This window comes from Manacus candei, unplaced genomic scaffold (genome assembly GCF_025592945.1).
Source record: "Manacus candei isolate 608988 ecotype Guabito, Panama unplaced genomic scaffold, ASM2559294v1 h1tg000192l, whole genome shotgun sequence".
NCBI lineage: Eukaryota > Metazoa > Chordata > Aves > Passeriformes > Pipridae > Manacus > Manacus candei.
In genome coordinates this window covers 21,950-35,310 of record NW_026138240.1, presented here as the reverse complement: position 1 = coordinate 35,310, position 13,361 = coordinate 21,950, and the positions used below count along the sequence as shown (strand labels likewise).

The following is a 13,361-nucleotide window of genomic DNA, read 5'->3' as shown; positions in this document are numbered from 1 at the left end:
TGACAAACGCGTTTTCTCGGAGGAAAAAGGAAAAAAAAAAATTAAACGAAGAGAAACGTGCGGTTCCCTTACCTTTTGACGTCCATTTCTGTGGCATAAGGTAAAATATTTAGGGAGGGAGAGACAGCGTTTGCTTATCTGTTAGCTGACAAATATTGTCCCAACCTGAGAGCCGTCGATCGCCTCTCTGACTTGTGAGAGCTTCTTGCATTTCTGTCATTTGCATAGAAAATGGAGTAACTTCCCTCTGTGAAAAATGATCGCCTCCACTCCGTCCAGAATCTCCTCTGCCCTTCCATTATTACTGAGATTCCAAAGCAGCGGGCCAATTAACGGAGGAAAATTTTTTTTTTTCCTCTTTAAAAAAAATTAACGATAATAATAATAATAATAATAATAATAATAATAATAAAAAAAAAATCCTATGTAACTGTTCAGCTGCGCGTGTGTGTGCGCGGAGGGTGGGTGCCTCGGCGTGCGTGTGGATGTGTGTTCAGGCGGCCCCCCCCTCCCCTCTCTCCCCTGTTTTAGCCCTATCGAGCTTATACACAAAAGTAAAAAAATGTAAAGAGGCGAGAGCCCTATAGAGGACACTGATCCGACCCAAGGTGCAGCGGACAGAAGAATGGTGCAATATAACCACATGGGAAATAATAAAAAGTTCATGTTCACGGTTAGCAGTCCACATGACCGGCTCTGGCCAATCCCAGAACCCAGCCACTCATAAAGTTCTATCACAAAGTTGTAAATTTTCATAAAACAACAAGGAATTTATTGCATTTCTTCATGACCGGTTTAACAGCAGTCTTTTTCTTAGCCGCCATCTTCTTTTTTTTTTTTTTTTTTTTGAAACACAAAAATAAAGGAATAGGAAAAGGGGTTCGGGGATTTTTTTTTACACCCCCCCCCCCCCATTCCTTGGTTGGATGCGGGGTCGGGGGGGGGAGGAAGGAGAAATAATCGAATATCTCCTGGCGCTATGAACAATAAGAGCCCCCCCAGAATAAAGAGCTCGAGGTCTGGGTTGGCTTTTGCGCGGGGAAAGGCACCGTAAAACAGTGGGGTTCGGCCCGATTTTGGATGGCTCTCCCCCCTTTTTTTTTCTTTCCACGCCGTTGGGATCCTTTCTGTCGAAAGGGGCAATCGGGAGGTTTTGGGGAGGGGGAATAAAGGCAATAAGAGCGTGGTTGGGGTGCCCGTGCCCCGGGCAGAGCGGGGCCGGAGGGGTTCGTCCCTGCGGGGCTCCCCACGGCCAAAAACCCCCCCGGGACCCCGCCCGGGCCCCCCAGGACAGCTCGGGGTGGGGTGCGGGGGGTGCCCCGCCAGGGTGGGTCACCCCACCCCTGCACCCCTGCCCTGCCCTTATCCCATCCCAGTGCCGGCACCACCCGCCTCCCCTTTTTTCCTTGGAATTGTCCCCCGATTCCTGCTCGCCCCCCGACCGCGGAGCTCCAGGAGCGGGAGGGGGGGCGGGAAATTTCTGGAATCGCTTCTATCCCCCCCCTTCCTCCTCCTCCTCCTCCTCCTCCTCCTCGCCGCGCACCCAGCGCTCCCTCCAAGTGCCTGCGCCAAGGGGGAAGAAAAAAAAAAAAGGAATATTTCCCTCATTTTCCCTTCCAGCGGGAATTTCGGGGCGCCAAAAAAAAAAGCCCCTAGAGCGGCTGCTCCTGAATAACGGGGCTTCCCATCGCTGGGATCTGCGGCACGCGCGGGGCTTTGACGTGGCACCTTCATTTTGGGGAAAAAACCTGCCCGGGGACGCGCCTTCGCTCGGGGCGTGAAGTCACCGGGGCTGGTGGGAGGCGAAAAAGCAGAGAGGGAAGGAGGGAAGGAGGGAAGGAGGGAAGGAGGGAAGGAGGGAAGGGGGAAGGTGGGGAGTTGCCACCGCCAACTCCTTCCAGAACCGGCCGCTTTTTTTTTTTTATCCCCCCCGCCTTCCCCGGGCATCTTTTTTTTACGGAGTGAATTCCGTGGAGCCTCCGCGGGAGGATCCGCGTCTTTACTGCGCTGTAAATAAACAGCGCTGGGAGGGGGGGCGAAGGAGGCGGATGATGCTTAAATTTACTCGCCTTTTGTTTGGCGTTGTTGATTTTTTTTTTTTTTTTTTTTTTTTTTTTTTTACGCCCCCCCCTTCTTCCCCGCGTTTAATTGCTTTAATTTATTTTATGCGCGCTTTGATGCTAAACGTTATTTGGCGCTAATGAAAAGAGTGGCGGTCCGCAGTAAAGCCGCTGAAGGGAGGAGGGAGAATCTTAAAAAAAAAAAAAAAAGAAAATAAAAAGAAAATTACCGAAGGCGCGGTAAAACAGGTTTTCTGTAAATTAGTTACGAGAAGAAGAGAATTAAAATAAGGAGCGGAAAGGCTATTTGGGCTGATTCTGGGCTCTTTACGTTCCTCCTTTTCGCTCTTACCTTTCTCGGTAGCAGCACCAGCGCAATCACAGAGGGAGGGACAGAAAAGGGACCGGCCCGCATTTGGAGAGCCCCGAATATCCGTTATTTCTCGGTATATTCGCCAAATCTACGGGGAAAAACTCCAATATTTTGAACGGGTTGTCCGTCTCAAAGAAAAGGATTGAAATTTAGGGGCTAGATGGGGGTAAAAGGATGTTTTATCTCATTTATTTTCCACGGGAAAAAAAAGGTACTTCAACCCCCCGTGTGTTGTCTTTAATAAGAAAAGGGGAACGCACCCAACGCCTTGGTGGATTACTGGAGATTTCCCTTTTATTTCGAAGAATGATAATCACAGACAAGGAAAATAATAATAATAATAATAATAATAATAAAAAAGCAACGCGTCGCCATTAAATAATTTGCTACTTTGATATACAACATTTTACGTAGCACGATATTAATTCCTCTTCTTTTCCCTTTTCTTATCTTTCTTTTTTTTTATTTTCCTCCCCCCCCCCTTAGAGACTTGAACAACGAAGGAACCCAGGTAAAAATATACACAGACAAAAGAGCATAGCAAGGAGAAAAGAACCACAGAGGTTACAGGGAGAAGGGATAGTAATAATCCATATTCTGTACAGGACTCTATAGGCTAAGTGTGATTTGCATTCAGGCTTTCGGGTCACATTTTCTAAATTAAAAAGGTGCTAAAACACGACCACGTTACTTCTTTACCAAAAAAAAAAAGTACACAGCGAAGTACAAACGGAGATTTACAAATTACCGGTACTAGGGGAAGGCTCACATAGAAAAATGTGTCTATTCTGACTCTAAAGCCACATTTAATAGGTAGATATTCTATTGTACAAAAAAAAAAAAAAAGGACTTTAATATAGGTAGTATTTTTTTTTCAGTGTCAGGAAACACGACGTATCACTCCTAGGGTTCTGAATTCTTTATGCACTTCTCATTTCTCTATTTTTATACATAGTCTTTTTTTTTTTTTCCCCGTGCGTTTCGCCCTCTCTTCCCTCCACGTTTCCTGCATCCACCTCTCTCGCCCCTCTCATTCCTCCTCGTCGTCCTCCGCGTCTGGTTTTTCCTGGCCGCCGGAGCCGGAGCAGGCGCTTTTATTCTCTTTTTTCCACTTCATGCGGCGGTTCTGGAACCAGATTTTGATCTGCCTCTCGGTGAGACACAGCGCGTGGGCGATCTCGATGCGTCTCCTCCTGGTCAGGTAGCGGTTGTAGTGGAACTCCTTCTCCAGCTCCAGGGTCTGGTACCTGGTGTAGGTCTGGCGGCCGCGTTTTCTGTCCGTGCCTGGGAAATAAAGGCAGGTTCGGGTCAGCCGGGGGGTTGGGGGGATGTTTTTGGGGCTGCCGGTTCCCTCTGCTCTCTCGCTTTCCTCTTTGGGTGCAGCCTGGCACCGACCCAGCCCCTGCAGTGCCACGGGGGGCAAAACCCTCGGAGGAGCTGCACGACCTGGGCCAGCCCTTCCTTTTTATTTGAAATATCAGCTCCTGCTGCTCGAGGCTTTCCCAGCTCACCTTCCGTGTCCTCGGCCCCCCAAACCACCCCAGCTTTAACTTCCTTTCATCCCGTGAAAGCGTGCAGTGCTTTTTTTACACGTGTGCCCGTGAGTGTCTCCGAGCGAACAACAAAGTTCAGAAAGTTTCCTGCCCTCCTATCCCCGGTCAGACTCTGAGTTCCTGCTTTGATTTCAGTTTAGACACCAGAAAATCGGGATGCTTGGTGAATAAATAGAGAAATACAGCGGAGCAGAGCGACAGAGACATCTGCTACCTACAGCAATCCAACTATTTGTCCTCTCTTAAAGCTGTCATCGGGATGCCTGCTTGGAAGGTGTGTGATGGTCTTAATCATTTCAGGGGATGTTTTGGGCCCAGGGGTGACTTCTGGGGCTCTCAGAGAGGCTTCTCCCGCCCAGGCTGCTCTTTTTGGGGGGCGTGCAGACGAGAAGTGACCCAACACTCACCCCAGGCCCCCCAGCACCCTCCAGCCGCCCGCGAGCGGGGTTTGGAAAGGGCCCAGCTCCTGATTCTCCCCTCCACCCGACATTTCCTGGACTCTGATTGGAAATTATTCTACAATATGGTGTTTGTGATCCTGGCTCTGTGTCCCGTGTAAGTGTTGTGTGTGTCTGCAGCAGAACATGTTCTTTCCCAGGGCGGTGGGGATGGCGAGCAACCCTCGGCCTCTCCTCCACACATTCCACCGGACTCCTCTTCTTCTTCTCCCCTCTTTCCCCCCCACCCCAGCCCTCTTTCTTTTTAAAAGAAGAAAAGATCCAGTCATTAAAAGGAGAGGGGAAAAAAAAAAAAGGCAAAATAGCCAGGCTAGCTGTAAAGTAAAACTGTGCAGGTCGTGGAATGCGGGTTGTAAAATCCGCTGAGGGAAGAGCCATAAACTGCTGCTGAATAGGGATGACAACTCTATCTCTGCTCGCTGATGAAATTCCACAAGCGGGATCGCACAGTGGGCGCGGAGGAGCCCTGGGAAAGGGGGATGGGAGGGGGGACCCCGCTTTTACGACCCAGGTCGGGTTTTTCTGGTTTCAGGCTCAGCAGATCCCGGAGCATCCAGGGCTTTTCCGAGCATTCGCCCCCTTTCCAAACCATCTCCAGGGCTGATCCTCGCAGCGTCACGGGCTAAAAGAGGGGTGAGCAAGGGGGGGGGTTCTTAAATCTAAAGTCAGATAAAAGCAGAGGTGAAGTGTTTACGACCAGAAATATTTGGTCTTTGATAAATCAACTGTAAAAGAGGATGAATTATGGAGCAGGTAATGGAAAGAACTGACCACCAAATAAGTGTGAGGGTAACTCCTGCCTTTAGAAGCAGCTCCACATTGGCTGCTCGGCTGTTTTCTTTCGCCTCTGCCTCGCAGGGAGGTTGGCCCGCACCCCTAAGAAGGCCTTTCCCGAATTTTTTTTGGCTGTGGAGAGCGTCTCGCTCGCAGGGGATGATGCTCTCAAGTCGCAATCCTGCGGCTGGAAAATGAGCTGACGCCTTCTCCCCCTCTCCCAACCGGGGCAGCATCGCCTTTCTCCCCCCCCTTCCGAGGATCGCAGGGGTGTAAACAGCACCACGCGTGTGCTGGGACACGGCCCGGGCTCTTCCAGGGGGACAAACGTGTCCCGGAGCTCCGGCCCGGCCCCGGAGCGCCCAGGGCAGGAGGGCCCGAGGGGAACCGGGACGCCCCGGGCCCGTTCCCGGCCAGGGAAATGGATATTTATTGATTGTTAATTGACATTAATACCCTCAGACGGAGCGCGCCGGTGACTGAAGGCGGAGGGTTTGAGACCCGTGTGCGGGGGCAGCGTGACCCGGAGTGGGCCGGCCCCGGGACCCTCCAACCCCCCCAGCAGGGCCACGCCGAGCACCCCAAGGTCCCCAAATTGCCCTCCGCAACGTGTGATGTTTTGGGGACACAGCTAAACGTGCTCCCCCTCCCCTTATCCATCCCTCCATCCCTCCCTCCATCCCTCCGGATTCCGGCCGGAGCGTCACCGATCCGGGAGCGGAGCTTTGGGCTGAGGAGGGGCCGATGTGCTGCCGGTTCTGAGGGGCTGCGCTCAGTGCCCGTGTTTGGGACGCTGCGAGGGGCCGGCAGGCGAAGGTTTCGCCATCTAACAGAAAACAAACCGAGCCTGCAAGCGCTTCCCACCAACAGTTCCCCTCAGAAGCCAGGTCTCTACCTACGCGGGGGCAGCCCAACCTCCAGCCTGTAAATACGGAGGAGAAGGGGCTGGCCATCATTTCTGCCGCTCCGTCTGTCCCCTCCGAGACAAACTGCCTTTTGCACGGCACACACACGGCCCCGGCAGCACCAATAAATATTTAAAGCTAAAAGGATGGCTTTCTGGAGGGGGGGGGGTGGCGGTGGAGGGGGAGGTTGGTGTGGTCGCTTCTCTGCCTCTCTCTCTTTTGAAGATGCGTTTTCAGTGAAACGTCATGAAAGGAGTTGGGGACAATTCCCCCCTCCCCCTCCGCCCCCCCCATCCCCCCCGCGCACGCCATGGAATAATTTACACTCCCCCCACCCCCTCCCCCCCCCTCCCCCGACCCCGCGCTCCTCTCCTGTCGGGAGGCCGGGGCTTACCTGTGCTCCTCATCCAGGGGTAGATGCGGAAGTTGCCGCCGTCGCCCTGCAAATCTGAGTCCCTCTGGTCCGTTTTGCTGCAGTTCTGCTTGGAGGCGTCTCCGGGGCACATCACCGAGAGGCTTTGCTCGAAGGGGGCACAGTGCATGTTGAAGGAGCCGGGCTCCAGGCCGTACCCCGAGGAGTACATGCCGGGGGGCTGGGGGTGCACGGCGCTGCCGCTGGAGTAGAGCCCGGGCATGGAGGCGGCGAAGGGAGGCGTGGATCCGGCCCCATACCCCGCTCGCTGCGTGTTGGAGGCGAAAGCGCAAGAAGTTTGCTCGGGAAACACTCCGGACGGGAAAACCGAACTTGCGGCTTGATATTTAGAAAATAAAGCATTCGCATAATACAATGAACTCATAATTTGGCCGGGTGATTTGTAGGTCGGGACGTTTTAGTGTCGGTTTTACGAGGTACCGTGATATATTACGGAATTAGAGTCCAGATTTACACCAAAAAGGAGCCTTTTTCCTCCCGGCCCTTGTGACGCGCGGGCACGTGGCTGCTGCGGCGCCAATCGCCGCCCGCCCCCTCCTCGGGGGCACGAGACTGTGCGGCTGGATTTATAAAATATGATAAATAATTGATGCGATATAAAACCCTCCAAGATCTATGCTGGAAGGGGTGAAATTGTGCTGGAGTCGATAAGCAACCTGTAATCAGTTTTCAGCTCAGGCCGAGGGGAGAAAGAGAGAGGGGAAAAAAAAAAAAAGGGGGAGGGGGGTTAAAAAAAGCACGTTGCTGATAAAACAGCGACTCCCTCTCGGTCTCTCTCTGCTGGAGGAAAAGGAAGGGAGCTCTATTTATCCCTTTATTGATCCCGTCTAAAATTCCCTCCTTCGCACCATTTCCTCGGCTCCGAGCTACTTTTTCACGAGACTGTACATAATTCCCTCCTCTCCCCCCTTGACCCTCGCTCCCCCCCCCCCCAAAAAAAAAAAAAAGACAAATGTCTCATTGATACCTAATAGTTTCGGGCTTCTGTTCCCCCCTCCCCGAATGCCATTCAGCTCTATATCTAATTTATTCCAGTGCCACAGGCTTTGAGCTCCGTATTGAGCTGGCATTTGCTTTTCTTGTGGCGAAAAATAAAGAGCGCCCAGCTCCCTTGTTTGGCGTGTCAGCGGTTCTGCGGGGCTCAATTACAGGCAGAAGTCAAACCTTCCCAGCTGGCTGATTTGCTTTCTGCTGGAGAAGCAGAGAGACCTTCCAGAATGGGATCTGCCTCGGGTTTGTTGTGGTGTGTTGTTTTTTGTTTTTTTTTAAAGGGGAGGGGGATGCGCAGAAAGAAAAGGTTTGCAGGCAGGAAAAGCAGACAATGGTGGATGTGCATCTGGGGGTCGCGCCGGCTCTCCTCTCCCAAGGTTATGTGCATCCCCGCGCTCCTCTCCGGCCGAGGGCGAAGGAGCAGAGAACGGCTCAGCTGCGCCACTGACGATGTGGGGTTGTTTTTACGGCGAGATGAGTGGGAGGAAAGGAAAGGAAAGGAAAGGAAAGGAAAGGAGAGGAAAGGAAAGGGGAGCCAGAGCTGGGCTGCGTCTGGCGGGGGCAGCGAGGAGGGCCCGGAGAGAGGGGGAAAGGAGGGAAGGGAAAGGGGAAAAGAAGATAAAACCAAAAACCACAAAGCAAACCGAGCCACGTTACCTCTGGAGGAAGGATTTCCACCCAGCCTGCCGAGCTGTCAGCAGCCGGGAGCCGCTGGGAAGAACGAGAGGAGCAGGAGCCATGGCAGTTGCCCCGGCCCCCTCCTCCCTCGCCCGCGGCTCGCAGGCAGCAGCTCCCCGGGCCCAGCAGCTCCCCGGGCCCAGCAGCTCCCCGGGCCCAGCCCCGGCCCCGGCCGGGCCCGCAGCCCCCCGGCCCGCCGGCAGCTCCCCGGGCAAAGGAGGTCTTTGATGGCCACGGCTGCGGCTGCGACACAATTGACTTTTATTTCCTTTCTATCGAAGTGGTCCTGGAGGAAGCGGAGCGGGGTAAAAGAATGATGTCACGGAATTCTCGCTTGTAAACTTTATTGTAACTTTCTTCCGCCGCTTCCAGGTTTAGACAATAGAACAAAGTGATGAAAGAACAACAAAATATATCATTAGTTCCCCCAATAAAGTAATTCACGTATACAGTATACATTCTTTTTCACAGTTAACCTAAAGATCACTTTACAACTTGCTTCACTGTGCGCATGCTAACTAAAGGAGAGAAAAACGCTTTTTTTTTTTTTTCTGGTATTTTTTTTTCTTTTTTTTCCCTTTTTTGGAAGAGACATTTAAAAATTGGGGAAAAAAGAAAAAAAAGAAAAAAAAAGGAAAAAAAAAAAAAGACCGAACCAAGGAAAAGAACAGCAGGGAAAGCAAAGAGAGGAAGAGAGAGAGAAAGAGAGAGATAACTAGAGCATAAATAGGCAGTTTCATGTTGTTGGGATGTTTGTTTCAGTAGCTACCTCCGGCACATACAGATAAACCACAACCAAAAAGGTGGAAAAGGAAAAGAAAAATCAAATTTCAAAAAAAAAAAAAAAAAGAAAAAAGTGCACGAACGTAATTTCACGTAACTCCTCTAGCATTGAAAGCTACGTTAACCAACCCACCCCCCAGGAAAGAAGAGAGAGAGACAGAGAGAAAGACAGAGAGAGAGAGAGAGAAGATTTCACAGTCATGTTTTACATAAGCTATTGCGTTACACTACCACTAGTTAATAACTGGCAAAAGGCAGGAGAGAGCTCCCGATCACTTTTGCATACTGTTCATTGTATCAAAGGATAATCAGGAAAGTGGTGCTTACAGCTATATTGTTTTACAGCAATAAAAGGGTTTTTTTTTTCCTTTCTCTTTTCTATGCATTGTTGTTTTTTTTTCCCCACCCCTCCCTTACATTAACTGCCATTAACGTGGGGCTCGGGGGCTCTGCCACCCCAGCAGCGCTTGCCTTTCAGTCCTTAAAAATCCTTTTATTTCTTGTCCGCCTTCTGTGCTTCCCCTTCCTCGTCCACCTCCTGGGCTCTTTCCATTTTCTGTTTTTCCAGTTCTTCCTGCTCGCATTTGCTGCTGGGAAACTTGTCTTTGTTGTTTTCCTTTTTCCATTTCATCCTCCTGTTCTGGAACCAGATTTTGACCTGCCTTTCTGTCAATCCCAGGGCATGCGAGACCTCGATCCTCCGTTTGCGGGTCAGGTAGGGATTAAATAGAAATTCCTTCTCCAGTTCCAGCGTCTGGTAGCGGCTGTAGGTTTGCCTCCCCCTCCTCCGTCCAGCGGCTGCTGGGGGATGGCAAAGGTTGGGTGGGAGAGGGGAAGGAGAGAGAAGGAGGTTGAGAGATACATAAACCAGGCTCGGGAAAAGGCGCACTCGGGCTCCCACCCGCTCCCACACACTCGCACACGCGGGCGGGGAGGGGGAAGGAAGAAAGGACTGGCAGGAGCAAAGGCAGGAAGCAAAGAGGGCGAGGGAAAGGCTCCTGGAGGATATTTTCAAAGGGAAGATGGTTATAAAGGAAAGGGGCGATGGTGGCGGAGAAAGGGAGGGGAGGGGGGGGTCACCCACCAGCCCACCCCGAGCAGGCTGCACTTGCACACTGATTATTACCCCGAGCAGCAGCACCACCACAACACACTCCGGCACCTCGGGACCTCCGCGAAAGAGAGGAAAAAAAACCCCAACAGACCCCGAATAAAATAAAAATAAATAAATAGCCGCGGCCCCGGGAGAACCGGCAGCACCGGCGAGATCCCAAATCAAACGCAAAACAAAAATGAAGGGGCTTTTTAAGGCTATAAAAGTGCCATAAACTTTAAGGACGCTTCCTTCCACAGAAAGCCCGGCTCGCTCAGCCCCCAGAAGAAAAGGTCTCCTTCAGGGTAATTAAACTATAAAGCAATTTACAAGTGCAAAAGTTTACCCCCATAAAGCAGTAAAATACAGTCAGCGGGGAGAGAAAAAGGCAGCGAAAGAAAAGCGAGCGGCCGAGAGGGGCAAGGAAGAAAAGCGAGAGGGCGACTTGGCGGGCTCGGGAAATGCCTCCTCGCCGTCCTTTTCCATCTCGCCTCACCTTGCGGTCGCATCCAAGGGAAGAGCTGGGTCGGAGAAGGGCTTTGCTCGGAGCTCTCCGCCTCCTCCCCGAGGCCGCTGGCGGCGAGCTTGCAGTCCGTGTACTGCACCAGGTCCGACTCCTGGGCGCTGAAGAGGCTCTGCCTTTGCAAGGGGTCGTAGCCATAGAAGTTGCCGGGGTCCCCATGGCACGCCACGGCGCAGGGATTCTGTTGGTAAGGGGAGCTGGAGAGCGAGGACGCGCCGTGGTAGAACTCCTGGATTTGGGTGGGGTGCTGGAAGGTGCCCCCCGTGCCGGGGCCGTACACCACGGTGGGTCTGCCCCCGAGGTCCTGGGCGAACCCACAGTCATAGTAGTTGGGGCGCAGGGAGTCCCCGGTTTTGTACTTGGAGAAGAGTGAGTTGACGAAATAAGAGCTCATTTTAATTTAAATAAGAGACGGTCGGGTTTGGAGGAGGAAGGAAGAAAAAAATGTTTATATAAAAAAAAAAAAAAAAAAAGGAAAAAAAAAAAAAGGGAAAAAAAAAAAAAAAAACAAACAACCCAGAACAACAAAAAGAGAAGCCAACCAAAAGCAGACCACGGGAATCTATTAGCAAAAAAAGAAAGCGCTAAGATGCTAAGCAACGACAGTTTGTGATTTCTAGGAATATAAAAGGAGGATATAATCAAAACTCTAAGCCTGCATGATATTGAATTCTTTCCTCCCCCCCACCCCTAAAAAAAAAAAAAAAAAAAAAATCGCCACTTAAAGAGTTCTCGCTTTACATTTCCAAGAAGAGATGCCAGTTCATAAACAGTTTTCAGTGATTTACTTCAGCGCAAATGAGTTGTTTCATATTTTGCAGTGTCTTTTCATGATCATTTGCATCTATTACCAAAACCTCATCCTATTGGCTTCTCCTTACTCCACACGGACTCTGCACCGCATGATTGTGAAAGGAAGAGTGTGAGAGAATAAAGAAGGAAAAGCAAGCGAGGGGGAGCGAGAGAGGGAGAGGGAGCGAGAGAGAGAGAGAGAGAGAGAGAGAGAGAGAGAGAGAGAGAGAGAGAGAGGGAGTGAGAGGGGAAGGGAGAAGGAGGTGGGGTGAATATACGGATTAAATATGTTTAACTACCTACATTAATGAGATATCGCTCGCCTCACAACAAATCACGTACCTAGACCACCCAAAAGATTGATTTTTGGGGAGTGTTGGAAAATTAAAGAGAAGCGCTCGCAGTCGTTAATTTCGAAATTTTAACGAGGCAGTTTTAGCCTTTTTAAATGTCAGGGTCGCTTTGGAAAACTGTAAAAGAACACGATTTAATTGCTACCAGTTTTAAAAGGTCCTATAAATGTAATTGGTATTTTAATACAAGTTATCAAATCATACAGCTTCTTACCCTAAACATATTTTAAAACAAACGAGGTAGTCATATTTAACATTTTAATGATCAATTTCCTTATTATTGATAAAGGTTTAACTATCACATGAAGGGAATTGCATTTGTAATAGCCCCAAAAAAGGCTGTAAACTGTTTAACAAACTATAAAACGCCATAAAGCCGGGGATGTTGTTGTTGTTTATACCGCACTACATAAAAGCCGTTAGGATTTTACGAGTTCGTTCCTCCACCGCCATAAAGCAGAGGTTTCGATTGGACCCGTCCGCGTTACGGCGAGATGTCGGGGTGTCAATATTGAATTAAAATGATTATAGTTTTTCATATATAACATTGACTTTTCGTGGCTCTTCCCGCAGCCCCCTTTCCCTGCCTTCCTCCTCCTCCTCCTCCTCCTCCTCCTCCTCCTCCTCCCCCGCCGAGGACTCGCTCAAGATGCGGTTGGGGACGATCGGGAACTAAAAGTCTGGTGTCGCTTATCACCTCCCGACCAGAACCTCGCCCGATGGTCGCTCCCCGCTCCCCCCTCCCCGAGAACTTCCAGTTCTTTCTTTATTTCGCCCCCTCCTTGCCGGTGAAAACCGGGGGGAAGGGGGGATGGGGGAGAGAGAGAGGAGAGAGAGAGAGAGGAGAGAGAGAGGAGAGAGAGGAGAGAGGGGAGAGAAGGCTTTCTGTTTTATTGGCATTTGGTAACAACGGTGCGAACTTACCCCGAAGATGCCAACGCTGCAATTTTCCACCGCCTAAACACACAGGGGGTAGATTTTCAAATTCATTTATGGCAGTCAGCAAATATTACCGAGGCGTATTTCAGTTAATAACGACTCCGAGCCCTCCCCAGCCCGGCGCTGCCCCAGCCTCTCAGCCCCCAGGACGCCCCTCCAAGCCCCTGTTCTCCAACCCTTCCACCTCCAAGACGAGTTAAAGACACTCTTTTAAACCTCTATTTTCAATTTCCCCCCCCCCTTTTCCACCCTTTTGCCCTGGGTAGGTTTCTGCTGCTTTCCCATCGCATCCCTCTGCGCGGGTTTTGCCCGGAGAAATGTGAATTAAAGGGGGTTCTGCTCCTCCCTGCCTTCAGCTGAGGGACAATTTTTGACCTCCACGACATGGAAAAAGAGGAAAAAAAGTTGGGATGTTTCGGTTAGTCTGTCTTGCCAAGGCTTTGGGGGAGAAAAAATAAAAATCCACTAAAATCAAGAGTGGGAATAGGCAGGGAATGAAGAAAGGCAGGAAGAAAGAGAAGGAAAGAAAACAAAGATAGTAACGGAATAAAACTTTAAAACCATCCTTAGAGAAATAATTTAAGTAAATACGTTTCCTTTATTTTGTGTAGGGATAATTTCAGCCGAGTCTAAGAGCCTTTTCAAGTAATTATT

The 13,361-nt window shown here is 50.6% G+C and overlaps 3 protein-coding genes and 1 long non-coding RNA gene across 6 annotated transcripts in view; 1 reads left to right on the top strand and 3 right to left on the bottom strand.

Moving 5' to 3' along the window:
• The window catches only part of HOXB4 (homeobox B4), a 33,415-nt gene extending 32,688 nt beyond the window's left edge, over positions 1-727 (bottom strand). Inside the window, exon 1 of the mRNA XM_051774219.1 lies at positions 73-727. The gene's annotated coding sequence lies outside the window, so the exon portion shown is untranslated. The remainder of the gene's footprint in view (positions 1-72) is intronic.
• A 1,738-nt stretch (positions 728-2,465) lies between these two features.
• Positions 2,466-8,454, bottom strand: HOXB7 (homeobox B7). Of its 2 annotated transcripts, XM_051774227.1 has the most exons (3): positions 8,204-8,454; positions 6,518-6,803; positions 2,466-3,717 (listed from the first exon to the last, which is right to left on the bottom strand). In XM_051774227.1, the coding sequence occupies exons 2-3, from the start codon at positions 6,756-6,758 to the stop codon at positions 3,464-3,466; spliced, it is 495 nt and encodes a 164-aa protein (XP_051630187.1). In that variant the 5' UTR covers positions 6,759-6,803; positions 8,204-8,454; the 3' UTR covers positions 2,466-3,463. The 2 variants fall into 2 exon arrangements, with proteins under 2 accessions (XP_051630187.1, XP_051630186.1); XM_051774226.1 differs by lacking the exon at positions 8,204-8,454 and having other exon boundaries at positions 2,469-3,717; positions 6,518-7,488.
• LOC127464110 (uncharacterized) lies at positions 3,706-6,697 on the top strand. The gene is made up of 3 exons (XR_007901154.1): positions 3,706-4,260; positions 4,977-5,077; positions 6,601-6,697. It is a non-coding gene; the product is annotated as an uncharacterized LOC127464110 (long non-coding RNA).
• Positions 8,455-8,551: 97 nt separating the features above from the next.
• HOXB8 (homeobox B8) lies at positions 8,552-11,076 on the bottom strand. Of its 2 annotated transcripts, none has more exons than XM_051774223.1 (2): positions 10,597-11,076; positions 8,552-9,808 (listed from the first exon to the last, which is right to left on the bottom strand). In XM_051774223.1, exons 1-2 carry the CDS (start codon positions 11,015-11,017, stop codon positions 9,501-9,503), a joined length of 729 nt encoding a protein of 242 aa, XP_051630183.1. In that variant the 5' UTR covers positions 11,018-11,076; the 3' UTR covers positions 8,552-9,500. The 2 variants fall into 2 exon arrangements, with proteins under 2 accessions (XP_051630183.1, XP_051630184.1); XM_051774224.1 differs by having other exon boundaries at positions 8,552-9,805.
• Between the last annotated feature and the right edge of the window lie 2,285 nt (positions 11,077-13,361).

Excerpts from the sequence above, each read along its gene's own strand:
- HOXB7 (XM_051774226.1), bottom strand. The coding sequence starts at position 6,920 with ATGAGTTCATTGTATTATGCGAATGCTTTATTTTCTAAATATCAAGCC. Across the intron at positions 3,718-6,517 it reads CCCCTGGATGAGGAGCACAG|GCACGGACAGAAAACGCGGC; the intron begins GTAAGCCCCGGC and ends TTTATTTCCCAG.
- HOXB8 (XM_051774223.1), bottom strand. The coding sequence starts at position 11,017 with ATGAGCTCTTATTTCGTCAACTCACTCTTCTCCAAGTACAAAACCGGG. Across the intron at positions 9,809-10,596 it reads CCCTTGGATGCGACCGCAAG|CAGCCGCTGGACGGAGGAGG; the intron begins GTGAGGCGAGAT and ends GCCATCCCCCAG.